Below are 13,966 nucleotides of genomic sequence, written 5' to 3'. Positions count from 1 at the left end.
GGCTAGAGGGCCCAGTGGTCATGCCGCTGGGTCTGGGCGGCTAGAGAGCCCAGTGGTCATGCCGCTGGGTCTGGGCGGCAGTCTAGACAGGCTCTAGTGACATCACCAAGGGAGAAGGACTTCACGGGAAGCCACCCACGCTGTGCTTTGTCCTGAGCCATAAGCAAATGGAATCTTTGTTCTCCTGCCCCATCATTTAGCTTCAGCTACGGTTTGTGTTAGGGTAACCTTCTGGGCTCCATGCCTTTGGCTGTTGGAGAGAAGTAGAAAGATTTTAGGGCAATCCTGGGACCTTTTCAAGCTGAAGACAGAAGAACTCCCTTGAAGCTGTGTGAGCTTCAGACCCATGGGGAACAGAAATGGACAGTGGACAAAGACCATGGATGACTGTAAAGCCAGAGTCGAATTGAGGGACAAAATGCCAATAGATGGCCCGAGAAATCCACTGACTCAGCAGGGCAGTCAGCGATGCAGGCTTCTGGGAAGGGAGGCTCAGTGACGATGAGGAAATTGATCAGAAAGTCAATATCCATTGGACTTTGACAAGGAGGGAAAAGACCCAAAAAAGCACCTGCCTCCACCAACTGCTTCCACTAAACAGGAGCAGGCACCACAAAGAGAACACAGGACATTGAAAGGGTATCTTAGAGCTGGTCTTCCTTCCCTATGACCCAACTGGACCACTCCTGGTTATATTCATCCGCAGGACTCTAGGTTAGCATACCCCAGAGATGCTCACACATCGGTGTTTACTGCAGCTGTAGTCCCAACAGCTGAGCTATAGGAGCAGCCTAAGGGCTCAACAGCAGAGGAATAGTTAAAGAATATATGAGTTTTTTTTCATACACACACACACACATACGCATGCACACACGCACGCACACACACGCACACAAGTCCCTGACAGCACAACACAAATTTCCTCCAAAAAAAGAGTGTGTGCTGTGGTGTGGCCCTGGGTCTGACCATGGTGGGATTTGGAGCAAAGTATGCTAAAAGCCTTTTTACCTTGAGATCTTCTGCAAAACACACATGGGAACATTAGGCTTTCATCATACTATTTTGATGATGTTTTCCGTTAATAAAGTAAAATTGCAGATTATTTGTTCACAAGGTTTATGGGGTGTGTGAGGGAATGTGTGTGTGTTTATAATGTGCATGTGAGTGTATGTGTATTTACTGTGTGTATGTGTATTGTGTGTGTGTACGTGTGTGTGCACGTGTGTATGTGTGTGTGTATATGTGTGTGTGCACGTGAACATGTGCAACTTTGTGGAGCTGGTTCTTTTCTTTCGCCCTTACATTTCAACAAATGGTGCTGAAGTAGTTGGACCTTCATTGGAAAAAAAGCTTCAACTATATCCCCTACCTTTTCCAAAAATGAACTCAAGGTGGATCATGATCTTGAATGTAAAAGTGAAACTCTAACCCTCAGGAGAAGACAAGGACGGAATCTGTAAACCTAGGGTTAGCCAAAGAGGCCTTATACTCAACACCAAGAAAGGAATCTATAAGAAGAAACCTGCAAAGTGGACAGAACCACTTCTGCCCAACATATACAAAATAGAAACAAGGCTATTACCAGAAACGTGAAAATAGAGGGGAGGGGGACAATTTGGGAAGGAAATCAGTGGGAAGAGGAGGGGAAAACAGAGAATAATGGGGGAGGGAATATGTTCAGAGTACATTATGCATGTATGAAAATGTCACAGAGAGACTCATTGTTTTGTACAATTAATATATGCTAATAGAGAACATTACCAGGGCAGAATGAATGGCCAAACAAGGAAGCTTCCAGCCCTGTAAAGGACGTGGGTGTCTGGCTTCAATGGCTGCTGGTGGGAATGAGAGATAGGCACATCCCTGGGAGTCAGTTTGCCAGATGTTTTTAGATCAAACACATCTGCCCAGAACTACACTCTTGGACATTTATCCCAGAGAAGTAGAAATCCACAGACAAAAACACAGTAGCAGCCCAGACCTGGAGAGGATACCAAATGCCCTTCTCTTAATGCCTGGTTAGATCAGGGAGCATCTGCATGGATCATGGACCAATAGTCAGGCACAGGAAGGAAGGCGCTTGCTGTGGGCACCTGCCTCTACTTCTAGAGAATTTCCTGAGAAAGGGCCCTTGCTCAGACAGCACCCTTGCAGTAAATAGTACAGAGAGTGGACCTGTGGGTTCCTGGAGGGCTGAGGGTGTGGGAAAGGCTTTGTCTACAAAGGACAGCTCAGGGGTCCTGGTGCCATGAGTACCCTGAATCTAATGCTCCTGTGTCAGGTATCCACTATTACTGTTGAGGGACCCCCTCCTTATCTCCCCTCCTTTTCTCATGACCCCTCATCTGTGTGTACTCTGTCATTACCTCAAAGGTTTAGATAACAAGAATACACAGAGATGAGTTTGGGAGACACTAAAGACTGTCTAAATATTCTGGGCCAGGAACCGAACTTGTCCTACTTCGGTCGCCAAATTCTCCTCAGCCCCCTCCACGAGGGGCCTTCCTGGTGTGAAGGCAGTCTGGAATTCTTTAGCCCTAAACCTCTCCTGGTCCTGTTCCACGGCTTCCATGTAAACCACTCAGGAGCCTGTCAGAAATGGAGGCCTGAGTTCTGCCAGCCCGCTGAGCCAGGTGGAATGTGGATTTCAGTGCTCTGGGTGGCTCTGCTGACAAGGTACCTAGTGGTTGAGAACCAGGTCCCCTTGGGTCCTGATTGGTACAAGAATCAGATATGGTCTGTCCAAGGTCACCAGCTGCTAAGTGGCAGGGCTGGGACTAGCAGAGGTCACTTGGGGACGAGATATTGTTTACCTCAAATATTTACTTGCCAATCTTCCTGTCACAAGCCCTTGCTAAGAGGTGGGAGGTGAGAGAGGGAGTTGGCATTCACCAGAAGGTTCTCTTTTCTCTTTCGCAGTCACAACAGGAGACCCTGTCCTCACCTGATGCACCCTGCTGCCCCTCAGAGGAGGTGGGTGGGCTAAACGCTCCTTTAGCCTTCTGACTTGGGCTTTCATTCATTCTGCACGACTTCCCTTTCTCCTCCCTGTGAGTGCTCCCTCCCTGTGACTCCTCCTCAAACTGTCAGGAGCACTACAGATATGACAGTTGAGACCCCACGAGATGGTGACATGCCCTTACCTTCTTCCATTCCTGGGTGTGTCCTGGGTATGATTACTGTCTAAGCTGGGTCCTGAGTGTGCCCCAGATGTGTCCCTGATGTTCCAAGTCTGTCTCAGGTATGCCCACCTGAACAAGCTGTGTCCTAGGTGCATCCCCGGCTCATGTCCCATGAGTCTTCTGGCTTGACAGGGGACTCAACGTGAAGGTCGGTGGCTCTCCTGTGCCTGTCCTTGTCCTCTAACCATCTTGTGGCACTTCTTCAAGAAGACTGGTTGACCACACCATCAAGTGTCCGTGATCTCATTCACAGAAACTGCTCACTGTGGGCTCCCCCTCCCCATTCTGTTACCAGGAGGCTTCTGGCCTGCTACTCTCTTGAAGATAAAAAGGAAACACAGTGTGGCAAACAGCCATCTTTACAAATGGAGGCGGCTGCTGGGATTGTCTGCCCTCTACTGCAGACCCACATCCCAGCAGGACACAGACAGGTCCTGTGTACCTGCCAAGGCCTGTGAAAGACAGAACCGCTCCCCAGGGGCTTCCAGGAGCCTGTGGTGTGCCCTTCCCTTGGGAACATGAAGGCAGTACCCAGGGGGAGGGAGCCCAGCTGAACTCTAATCCGCTTAGGAACAGCTTAGGGGATTGTCTTTTTCTGGCACCTGTTTTGTCACCCCTAAGGTGTCCTTGGTGACCCCAGGACTGGGATTTAGCTAGATGCTTGTTAGCCCTGGTCTCCCTGGGCTTCTTAGAGGCTCCCCAAGCATCCTGGGATGCTACATACCTCCCTTGTCCCACAAGGGCAGGAACAGGCCACAGGCCAAGGGCATAGGGTCGGGCCTGCTTTAGATGCAGGTACCTTGAGCTTCACCTCAGCTTATGGGTTCTAACACTTGAAAGGGACACAAGACATCATCAGGATGGATTTCGGGTCCTTGGAGACTGTTGTGGCCAACTCTGCCTTCATCGCTGCCCGTGGCAGCTTTGACGGAAGCAGCACCCCCTCTTCCCGGGACAAGAAGTATCTAGCCAAGCTCCGGTTGCCCCCACTGTCCAAGTGCGAGAGTCTCCGTGACAGCCTCAGCCTGGAGTTTAACAGCCTGTGTTCAGAGCAACCCATTGGCAAGAGACTGTTCCAACAGTTCCTGAAGACAGATGAGAGACACGTGCCAGCACTGGAGCTCTGGAAGGACATTGAGGACTACGACACAGCCGATGATGACCTGCGGCCTCAGAAGGCACAGGCCATCCTGGCTGAGTACTTGGACCCACAGGCCACACACTTCTGCAGTTTTCTGGACCAGGGCATGGTGGCAAAGCTGAGGGAAGGGCCCGCCGGGAGCCAGGATGGCCTCTTCCAGCCTCTGCTGCAGGCCACCCTGGATCACCTGAGCCAGGCCCCCTTTCAGGAGTACCTCGAAAGCCTGTACTTCCTGCGGTTCCTCCAGTGGAAATGGCTGGAAGCTCAGCCCATAGGTGAAGACTGGTTCTTGGACTTCAGGGTTCTGGGGAAAGGGGGCTTTGGGGAGGTGTCTGCCTGCCAAATGAAGGCGACCGGCAAGATGTACGCCTGCAAGAAGCTCAACAAGAAGCGGCTAAAGAAAAGGAAGGGCTACCAGGTAGGGAGCCCGGCATGCAGAAGATGCTCTTGGGCTGGAGGGATGGGAGGATGTCGGCCACCCATCTGTGGAGGTCTACGTGGGCCTTAGCTACTGTGCGTGTATCCTGTCATTTGGACACTCCTCCCCCAACCCCCAGCTCAGGCAGCCACTAGCTGGGGAGTAGTTCATCTGCCCCACCCTGAGGAGCAGTTCCAGGGAGAGCCACTTGCTGTCTGGAGTGTGTATCTGGCTATCTCGAATTTTCTTCAAAGTGAGGCTCCTGTTGCGATTGCATGCAGGAGAAAGTGAGGCAGGACTCTGCCGGGGTAACATCACTTCGGCAGGCACTGTTGACATGAGGCAGAAACTATCTGTGATGCTGGGGTATAGGACTACTTTTTCCTGAACACAGGTTTCCAGGGGACAAGAATGGCTGGAGGACTTAGGCAGGCTGCTGGTATTTTAGTTCCTTCTTTGGTGGCGGTGGTGTCCCGTTAAGGCAGGATCAGTGAAAGCGGCTTATTGTCCAAGGAACACAGCCCCACCATACAGAATAGGTAATGCTGTGAAATTCTGAGGGGCAGACACCAGCCCCCAGCAGGGCCCCGAGACATTAGTGAGAGGTCAAACATTAGGTACAAACAGCAAGTGGGAGTTCCAGATAAATCCAGGCACCTCTACCAGGGGCCGTGGGGACCGCACCTCACTGTGGTCTAATGTTAATCTTCAAAGAAGAGCTTTATGCTCAGGCGTGGTGGCCCACGCCTTTAATCCCAGCACTCAGGAAGCAGAGGCAGGCGGAGCTCTGTGAGTCCAGTGGTCTCCATGGAGAGTTCCAGGAGAGCCAGGACTACATAGCGAGACCATGTCTGTCTGAGTTCTGGGTCACCCACACCTCCATGCAACCCAGTACAACGTTGAATCGTTTCTGGCTTCAGTGACCCGATGAGACAAACACAGAATGAACTGGCTCCACCCAGGGTCCTCATCCCTTCCACACTTGCCATGTTTAGATGAACAATAAAGCATGGTCTGCCGGAAACTTGGGCTGCACTGGGAGTTAGCGAGGATACAAGTGAGGACCGGATGGCGGTGGAATGAGCAAGGCGCAGAGAGAGGGTGGGTGGGGCAGTGATGGGGATGTCCTGGTGGACACCACGGCTATACCCCTGATGGATTGAATGCATGCTAGACTCCACCCATCACAAGCCTGCCCTGTGCTGTGCCCAGCATGCAGGCTGCTGTCCACAGTGCCTTCCTGAGGACTAAGGACCACAACTCTGCTTCTAGGGTGCCATAGTTGAGAAGAGGATCCTGACCAAAGTGCACAGTAGGTTCATTGTGTCTCTGGCCTACGCGTTCGAGACCAAGACTGACCTCTGTCTGGTGATGACCATCATGAATGGAGGTGACATAAGGTAATGGTGTCCAAAACTGGGGTTTGTTTCAACTAGGGCACACGGTTCATGTCCAGTTGGGCCCAGGACTTAGGCTGTATCTGTCATTGCCCATTCTTGGGTATCCCCGCAATTGTTGGGGACAGGTGACAGAGGGCACATGGTGCTGTGATGGGGATACCGGGGGTTGGGAGGGCTAAGAGAGTAAAATGAACAGTTCCATCAGTAGGGACAGAGACCTGGAAGACCAGCTAGAGACAACTCGCCTATGGCCTACATAGGAGAGTACCACCCCTGACGGTGCCTGGGTGGCAGAGCCTGACTGTGCTCTGAGGTTGTTCCTGCATCCTTGGGGAGGTCAGGTCACGACGTTCATTGGCTTGGTGACTTCACCACTCTTTCCCTCAGTTTCTGTAGTGAGGAGGCGAGCAGACCTGCTTTTCGTCCCGCCCGGCTCCCACACAGCTAGCTTTACACCCGAAATAACAACACACAAATTGTATACATTTAAACACTGCCTGGCCCATTAGCTCTAGCCTCTTACTGGCTAACTCTCACATCTTGATTAACCCATTTCTATTAATGTGTGTAGCACCACGAGGTGGTGGCTTACCAGGAAGATTATATCCTATGTCCATCTTGGGCCGGAGCTTCATGGCGACTGCCTGACTCTGCTTCTTTCTCCCAGCATTCTGTTCGGTCTATTCCACCTATCTAAATTCTGCCCTATCAAAAGACCAAGGCAGTTTCTTTATTAACCAATAAAACAACAGATAGAAAGAAGACCCTCCTACATCAAGTTTCCTGTTCTGTTAAAAAGAAACTAATAATAATGACAAGTCAGTGTCAGGAGGATGGAGCAGTGGGACCTTAGGGTAATTGGCACACCAAGTTAAAATGACAAGACTCTTGGGTACCTGGTGCAGGAGGCTAACACGGTGAGACCCTGGGGTGCCTTGGGAATGCCCAGTGTCACTAACGGGAGCTATGACTTCCAAATACCTGTGCCCCTCCCTCTCCTCTGCTTTATTGACATCACCGTTGACAGAGTTGTCTGCCTTTTCTTCAGATGAGTAATACGGGGGTTAGACAGCCAGTCTGCGAGAATCCTGTATGCTGGGAGATTCTAGCATGGCAGGCTGTTCTATCCCCCACCCCAGGGGCCTCTGTTTATCTTCCAGGCCCCTGGTCTGCCCCCAACCTCCCTGCAGCTTAGGTCATTCTAGCTGTGAGCTTCATTTCCCTGTGAGGTGTTGAGGTGGGACATGCAAGAAAGAGTGCAAAAAGGGACAGACCTCAGGGGTCCGCAGCGAAGGAGGGGCCGTCGTCAAATCCACCCAAGGGTTCGAGGTCTGCTGGAGCAGACCACAGGTGTACTTAGGGAGCTGGGAGCCGCTTGTGTTTAAGAAAATGAGGCTGACTCCCCTCCTCTGGCCCTGTCCAGGCATTGCTCTGGGGTCCGAAGGAAGAAGGCGTTAGGTAACAAGCTTGTATGTCCTCTAACAGTCATGGGAAAGGTGTGAGCTCTCTGAGGCCTCTAGTCCTGGGTTTCTCCAGGAGAACACTGATGCTTGGTCCCAAGGTGACCATGCTGTGTTGACACGCGTGTGCCCTGAGACCCAGGCTATTTCTGTGTTTACTGCCCTTAAGTCCTGGGGTGTGTGTACCTCCCGTGGTGTTTGGCCCCCAGGTACCACATCTACAATGTGGATGAGGAGAACCCAGGCTTCCCAGAGCCACGCGCCATCTACTACACAGCACAGATCATCAGTGGCCTGGAGCACCTGCATCAGAGACGCATCGTCTACCGCGACCTCAAACCAGAGAACGTGCTGCTGGACAATGATGGTGAGCCCTAGAGGGATGGAGGCCACAGCATCGCTAGCGGCCCACAGCATGGTGTCATCAGCACCTTCAAAAGTCACTGCAGAGGGGCCGAGTGGGTGTTAGGGTATAAAGGACCATGGTGTAAGCTGTGCGGTGTGTGTGTGTGTGTGTGTGTCTGTCTGTCTGTCTTTCTGAATATATGTGTTTAGCAGGGGTTACACGTTTGTGTGTAAGGTATGTGTGGAATGCCTACGATGTGTATGATATGTCTTTGTGGAGAGTGGATGTGTCTAGAGTGTGGTATTTATGTACATAGAACATGTGGAGTGTGTTTTCCTACTGTGCAGGGGAGCATTGCCGAGCCCTGGACTCACCTGGCACCTCTCTTCTGTGAAGTGAGTGTAACATCAGCTTGTATTTACTTTCAGGCAATATCCGAATTTCTGACCTTGGGTTGGCCGTGGAGCTGATGGAAGGGCAGGATAAGACCAAGGGCTATGCAGGGACCCCAGGTAAGACCTGAGATTGGGGGAGGGACCTGGAGAGGCTTTGCATCCTGGGACATCCTCTCTTCCAGAGCCAGCGGCAGTAGGGTCTCCAAGATCTAAGGTGGTAATACAGAGAGTGGGGGTTGTGGAGCGTGGCTCCCTTATCCCCTAGAGTAAACAGTGGCAATCAGGTTTCGCCCAGCAGCTCAAGAACTGTTTGTTCCCTGCCATGATAACCCCTACCCTGCCTTAGCAGTCTCGCTGGCTTACTGCCTCACCCACTGGGCAAAGCTGCCCCTTTGGCACCTTGATGGGCAGAGAGAATGCAAGGCTTGCACTCTAAGTGGCTTCTTGAGCATTGACAGAATGAGTTTGTCCAGGGTGTCTCATGGAAGAGCGGGAGTCATGGGGTCACCGTGTGGGTCATGTCACAGAGCATTGGGGACAGGTAGCACTTGCTAGGCATCAGTAAAACCCTGGTAGGTATCCACCAATGTGCAGGGTATGCACATGTGTGTCTCTGTGTGTGCATATGCATACCTGTGTGTACACACACTCCCACATGTATGCTTGCTCTCATGTGGTGTATATAGTTGTATGACTTGTAGGTGTGACCGAGTATGAACATGGATGCCTTTATGTCAAAGTACATGTATGGATGAGCATGAGCCTGTACATGCATGTGCATCTGTGAACACCTGTGCATATCTGTTTGTACATGTGTGTCTATATGCATGTATGTGTATGAAGGCACCTCTGTGTATGTATAGTCTCTGTGTGCATATATGCAATATGTATGTGTGTGCATCTTTACAAATGTGTCTTTGTGCATATACATGTCTATGTGCGCCTCTGTAGATGTACATATTTCATGTATGAACCTGTGAACATATGAGTGCATTCATGTGTGAACATGTACAGGCATCTCTGTGTGGATGCTCAGTGCCTGTATCTGTGCATATACGGGTGTACATCTCTGGATGTATATATGCTTTGTGTACATGCGCATATATGTATGATTGTGGACGTATCTGTGTTTAAGTGCGTGCACACTTGTGGCCGTTTGTGGTTTGCTTCCTTCATCATTTTCTTCAGAGGAAAGGAGAGACACAGCCTGTGTAGAGGAGAGAAGAGACGTGAGTCAGGTGGAGAGGGAGAGGATGCATGATCCAGGACCATGCTTCGTGGCTAGATGACCTCAGACGGTGTGCTTAATCTGTCAGAGCCCTGGTTCTAACACCACACATGGGCTCATGACGACACACCCGGCACTTGCATGAAGTAGACACACCTGCAGTTAAGTCCTTCCTGTCTCCACATTCTAGATGGTCATATTCAGGTTGTCTAACGGAATTTCTTAGATATTTTCCTTCTTCCCTGGGCTCTCTGGCTTCAGACAGTACCTATATTGGGATGTATATAGAGTGGAGGTATATATAGAGCTTTGGGTTACAGAAAGGTTCCTCTGTCACCAGGACCCTGTGCCTCAGGTACCATCTGAGACTGTCTTTGATGCCATGGTGGGCAGAGGGACAAGAGCTTCCCCCTACATTCTGGGGTACGACAAATCCATACTGGTCCCCAGGAGGCATGGTGACAGTCTAGCTTTGGGTCTCGGTTGCTGATGGGTGCTGAGGGCCCCGTGAAAGGCACAGGGTGACAGAGATCTGAGAAGAGGATTCTGGAAGCAGCGTGTCTTGGAGCCATGGCACAGCACCTGCTTTCATGGATTAGTTCAAACTCCACTTGGATCTCTTTGGTCCTCTGCAAGTACCAGATCCACTGAAGCAAAACCTGAGACCAGAAACTGGTCCTGCTCAGGACTGAGTATGAGGCCCGACTGGCCACTAGAGGGCACCATTGCCTGCCTAATCACCACCTCACTGAGCTGGCACTGATTCTTCAGGTGGATCCAGTGGCATCTCTACACTCATGGGAACCTTTGGCTGGGACTCCAGTATAGGCTGGAAATGCCAAGTTAGGAGGCAAACTAGAAGCTGATGTTCCAAAAGTGCTAACCAATGAGCACCGTTCTAGACAGTTCTCCGTGCTCTGTGTGCTCAGCTCAGGTCAAGGCTGTAGGTTGTGCATGGGAGAGGGCCTCTGAGTACAAGAAAAGTGCCTCTGTTTTCTGCTTCCTGCCTCAAGGGGGCAAGTTCGTTACAGGGACAGCAGAAATCCTCTTGCTCCCTCTTCCAGTAACTCATGGGTGCAGGCTCTGCTGTAGCAATGCTGTTTGCAAAATCCCAGACTCTGAAGACAAAGGGTGACATGATCAGGGTTTCGCTTGGCACCGCTGGGAGTGGCGCTGAGTGAACACTGGTGATGTCTTGGAGTGGAGAAGTGGCGTGCATGGCTGCGGGAGGAACTGTCAACAGCACATCTTCCAGAAGGGCTAATCCTCCAGGGGCCCAGGAACAATTTCAAAGATGGGCGGTAGGAGACGGTTTAGACACTGTGTTGTAGACCCTGGGCATTAGCATGTGTGCTGTGTGGCAGGGGGTTGAGACTTTTAGACAAATGTCCGAGTTGTGACCAGACAGCTAGGAGGACTAGGGAGGGCATGTCTGTCTAGAAGGCCACACAGCAGCTGTGTGATCAGGCGCTGTTCTGTGAAGCCAGACTAGTGGCTCTGCTTCCTCTGGTCTGCACCGTCCTCAGCAAGTTCCCTCCTTGTTATCAGGCTGCTCCACACCTTGCTGAAGGCTGAACGTGATAGGTGTGTGCCCTGCTCTCGGTGGGGCTGCGAGAGAGCCCAGCTGTGGCTTCCCTGTAGGTGCTAAAAGGAGACAGAGTGTCTGAGGAAGGCGTAGGACTGTGACCTCAGGGTGTCCCTCGGGCATTGTCGCTGGCCCATCATGGGGGCACGGCTCTCACTTCCACGTCCTTCTAAGAGGAGAGGGGTCAGAAAGCCACAGCAAGGTCTGTCTGCATCTGTCTACCCCAGAGTTGCACGCCGTATGCTGTTCTGTTTGCATCGTCCTGAGTCTGCGTGGAGGGGAAAGGAGGCTTCATATTACACACGAGGACTGAGATTCCTGACCGTGGCAATGCTGCCCCTAGGAAGATTTGGTTATGTTGGAAAACATTTTTGGTTGTTACAACTGTGGGCATCCAATGGGTAGCGGCCAGGGTTAAGTTCAATTGTCCCTCAGTGACAACAAAGAGGTTTCTGTTCTCAAAATCACTGGTGGTGAGACCCCCCGGCGGGGGGAGGGGGTGAATCATGAAAGCTTCGGTTGTTCTGCGATTGCTCGGTAGGGACCATGCTGTGGGAAAACAGCTGCGTCTGAAACCTACATGTGTTCATGATGGCAGGTTTCATGGCCCCCGAGCTCCTCCGAGGGGAAGAATATGACTTCTCTGTGGACTACTTTGCCCTGGGGGTCACATTGTACGAGATGATTGCAGCCAGAGGACCCTTCCGAGCCCGAGGAGAGAAGGTAGGTGCTGCCTGGCAGGAAGTCCTGAAAGGGTCCATTCTGGGGCAGACGTGGATGGGTGGGCTGTGCCAAGGACTATATAAGCAGTGTAGGCTCTGGGGTGTAGGCTCTGGGTGATGTTCTGTCCCAAGGCCTGCCAGTTCCTGAGACCTGTAGGTGGCGTTGTTGAGGAATTCTAAATCTGCCCTTTCACACCAGAGGCAGCAGTGGCAGAGCAAACATGCACTAGCTAAGACTGGCCAGGTCTCCCTGTAAGATAGCGGGCATTAGGCCCTTCTGGGGCAGACTACACAAAGGAGGCCACTGGTGGGTCCCTAGCTAACTGTGGCCATCAGGCCACTGCTCTTGGGACTTTGAACAGCACCCCGGGCACTCTCCCTGCTCCTCATTTTTGTTTACACAGAGGCCAGAAGCCAGGGACCATCTCCTGTGTCTCAGCAGGGACAGGGTCCACCTGCTTGTCACTGTCTTGTCCTTGCCTGAGCTTACAGCTCTATGCTGTCATGTGATCCTGACCCCACCTGGAGTAGGGTCTCAGACGCCTAGGCCTCCATGGTGAGAGGTGGCAGGCACTGGGACAAGCTGTGCACTCTAACAGCCCTGCTCATTCAGGTTTCATGGGCCACGCTGCTCTGTCCATACCTGTAGGAGAGAGGATGGGGGCGTTGGCTTTGCCACAAGGGTTGTCTGGGGAGTAAGCCACGCTGTGCCTATCATACACTGGTGTGGGGGACGCTTTGTGTGGGAGACCAGGAGTGAAACAGGAGGAGTAAGGCAAGCTCTCACCTTAGGTTTCTGTCAGATGGCTGAGTGAGATCTTACCCACCCCCTCACCCCTGTCCCGGCCAAGCTCTCACCGCTGGTCCTTTTCTGTGGCAGTGCACTAGCTGTGTGAACGTGCAGATAAGGCGGATGGGAGCTTCACCTTGGGACTTTGGTCTCTTTGTCGTGAGATTTGAGCCTTTTAATGCCAAAGCACTGGGAGGGGCCCACCAAAGCGCCATCAGCCACGCCCACCATAGTGAGGCTTGCAGCTTGGCCGCAGCTCGAGTAGAGTGGTCCGTTTGCCTACCCTGTAGGTGGAGAACAAGGAACTCAAGCAGCGCATCATCTCAGAGCCCGTGAAGTACCCAGACAAGTTCAGCCAGGCCAGCAAAGACTTCTGCGAGGCACTGCTGGAGAAGGACCCAGAGAAGCGCCTGGGCTTCCGGGCTGGGACCTGTGATGCACTGAGGACAAACATCCTCTTCAAAGACATCAGCTGGAGGCAGCTTGAAGCCGGTAGGGTTGGTACCATAAGCCTGGGAAGGCTTAGGGGGTGATGCTGTAGACCCTTGATGGCCTACCTTAGCCGTGGGGTCAGCCGCGGACTGAGCGGAGGACTTGTGGGACCCTAGGTAGCCTCTGGCCCTTCATTCATCTCCAGTATCTCATGAATGGGCACTGGGGTCACGTGGGTTGAAGTCAGGTGGGAAAAGTGGGTAGCAAGCCAGTGTTGAAGATGTAGGTCTGTCTCATGGTGTTTCCCTTCCATAGTCTGCATTCTAGAGATCCAAGATCCAAGGGCGGCAGAGTTTGTCTGCCTGTGAGAAGTTCATTTACTCCACATTGTTTGTCATGATATTGCAGCCACAGATACCGTGTGTGCCGTGTGTACACGTGTCTGGGTATTTATGTGTGTATAGCTGTTTGTGTGTGAGCCCACACGTGTGCACATGCTCACGTGCCTGTGTGAACAGGTACTTGCCTGTGCATGTCTATATATACATCTAATATCTGTGTGTGGTATGGTGTGTATACCCTTCTGTGTGTGTATACCCCTCTGTGTGTGTATAGTGTGGTATGTATGTTGTGTGTGTGTGTGTGTACCCTGTGTGTGTGGTGTGATATGTATGTTGTGTGTGTGTACACTGTGTGTGCGTACCCTGTGTGTGTGGTGCGGTATGTATGTATGTTGTGTGTGTGTGTGTGTATACCCTGTGTGTGTGGTGTGGTATGTATGTTTTATGTGTGTGTGTACCCTGTGTGTGTGGTGTGGTATGTATGTTGTGTGTGGTGTGGTATGTATGTTGTGTGTGTGTGTACACT

At 51.8% G+C, this 13,966-nt stretch overlaps 1 protein-coding gene across 1 annotated transcript in view; it reads left to right on the top strand.

Annotated features, from left to right (window-relative positions):
- The first annotated feature begins 4,042 nt into the window (after positions 1–4,042).
- Positions 4,043–13,966, top strand: part of Grk1 (G protein-coupled receptor kinase 1) — a 15,502-nt gene continuing 5,578 nt past the window's right edge. The window contains exons 1-6 of the mRNA XM_005366257.3: positions 4,043–4,741; positions 6,014–6,141; positions 7,811–7,968; positions 8,376–8,459; positions 11,754–11,878; positions 12,958–13,159. Of these exons, the coding sequence (XP_005366314.1) occupies positions 4,043–4,741; positions 6,014–6,141; positions 7,811–7,968; positions 8,376–8,459; positions 11,754–11,878; positions 12,958–13,159 (1,396 nt within the window). The remainder of the gene's footprint in view (positions 4,742–6,013; positions 6,142–7,810; positions 7,969–8,375; positions 8,460–11,753; positions 11,879–12,957; positions 13,160–13,966) is intronic.

Source organism: Microtus ochrogaster, unplaced genomic scaffold (assembly GCF_000317375.1).
Source record: "Microtus ochrogaster isolate Prairie Vole_2 unplaced genomic scaffold, MicOch1.0 UNK7, whole genome shotgun sequence".
NCBI classification, from domain to species: Eukaryota; Metazoa; Chordata; class Mammalia; order Rodentia; family Cricetidae; genus Microtus; species Microtus ochrogaster.
The sequence above is the reverse complement of the archived record's forward strand: the minus strand, read 5'-3'. Positions and strand labels throughout refer to the sequence as shown.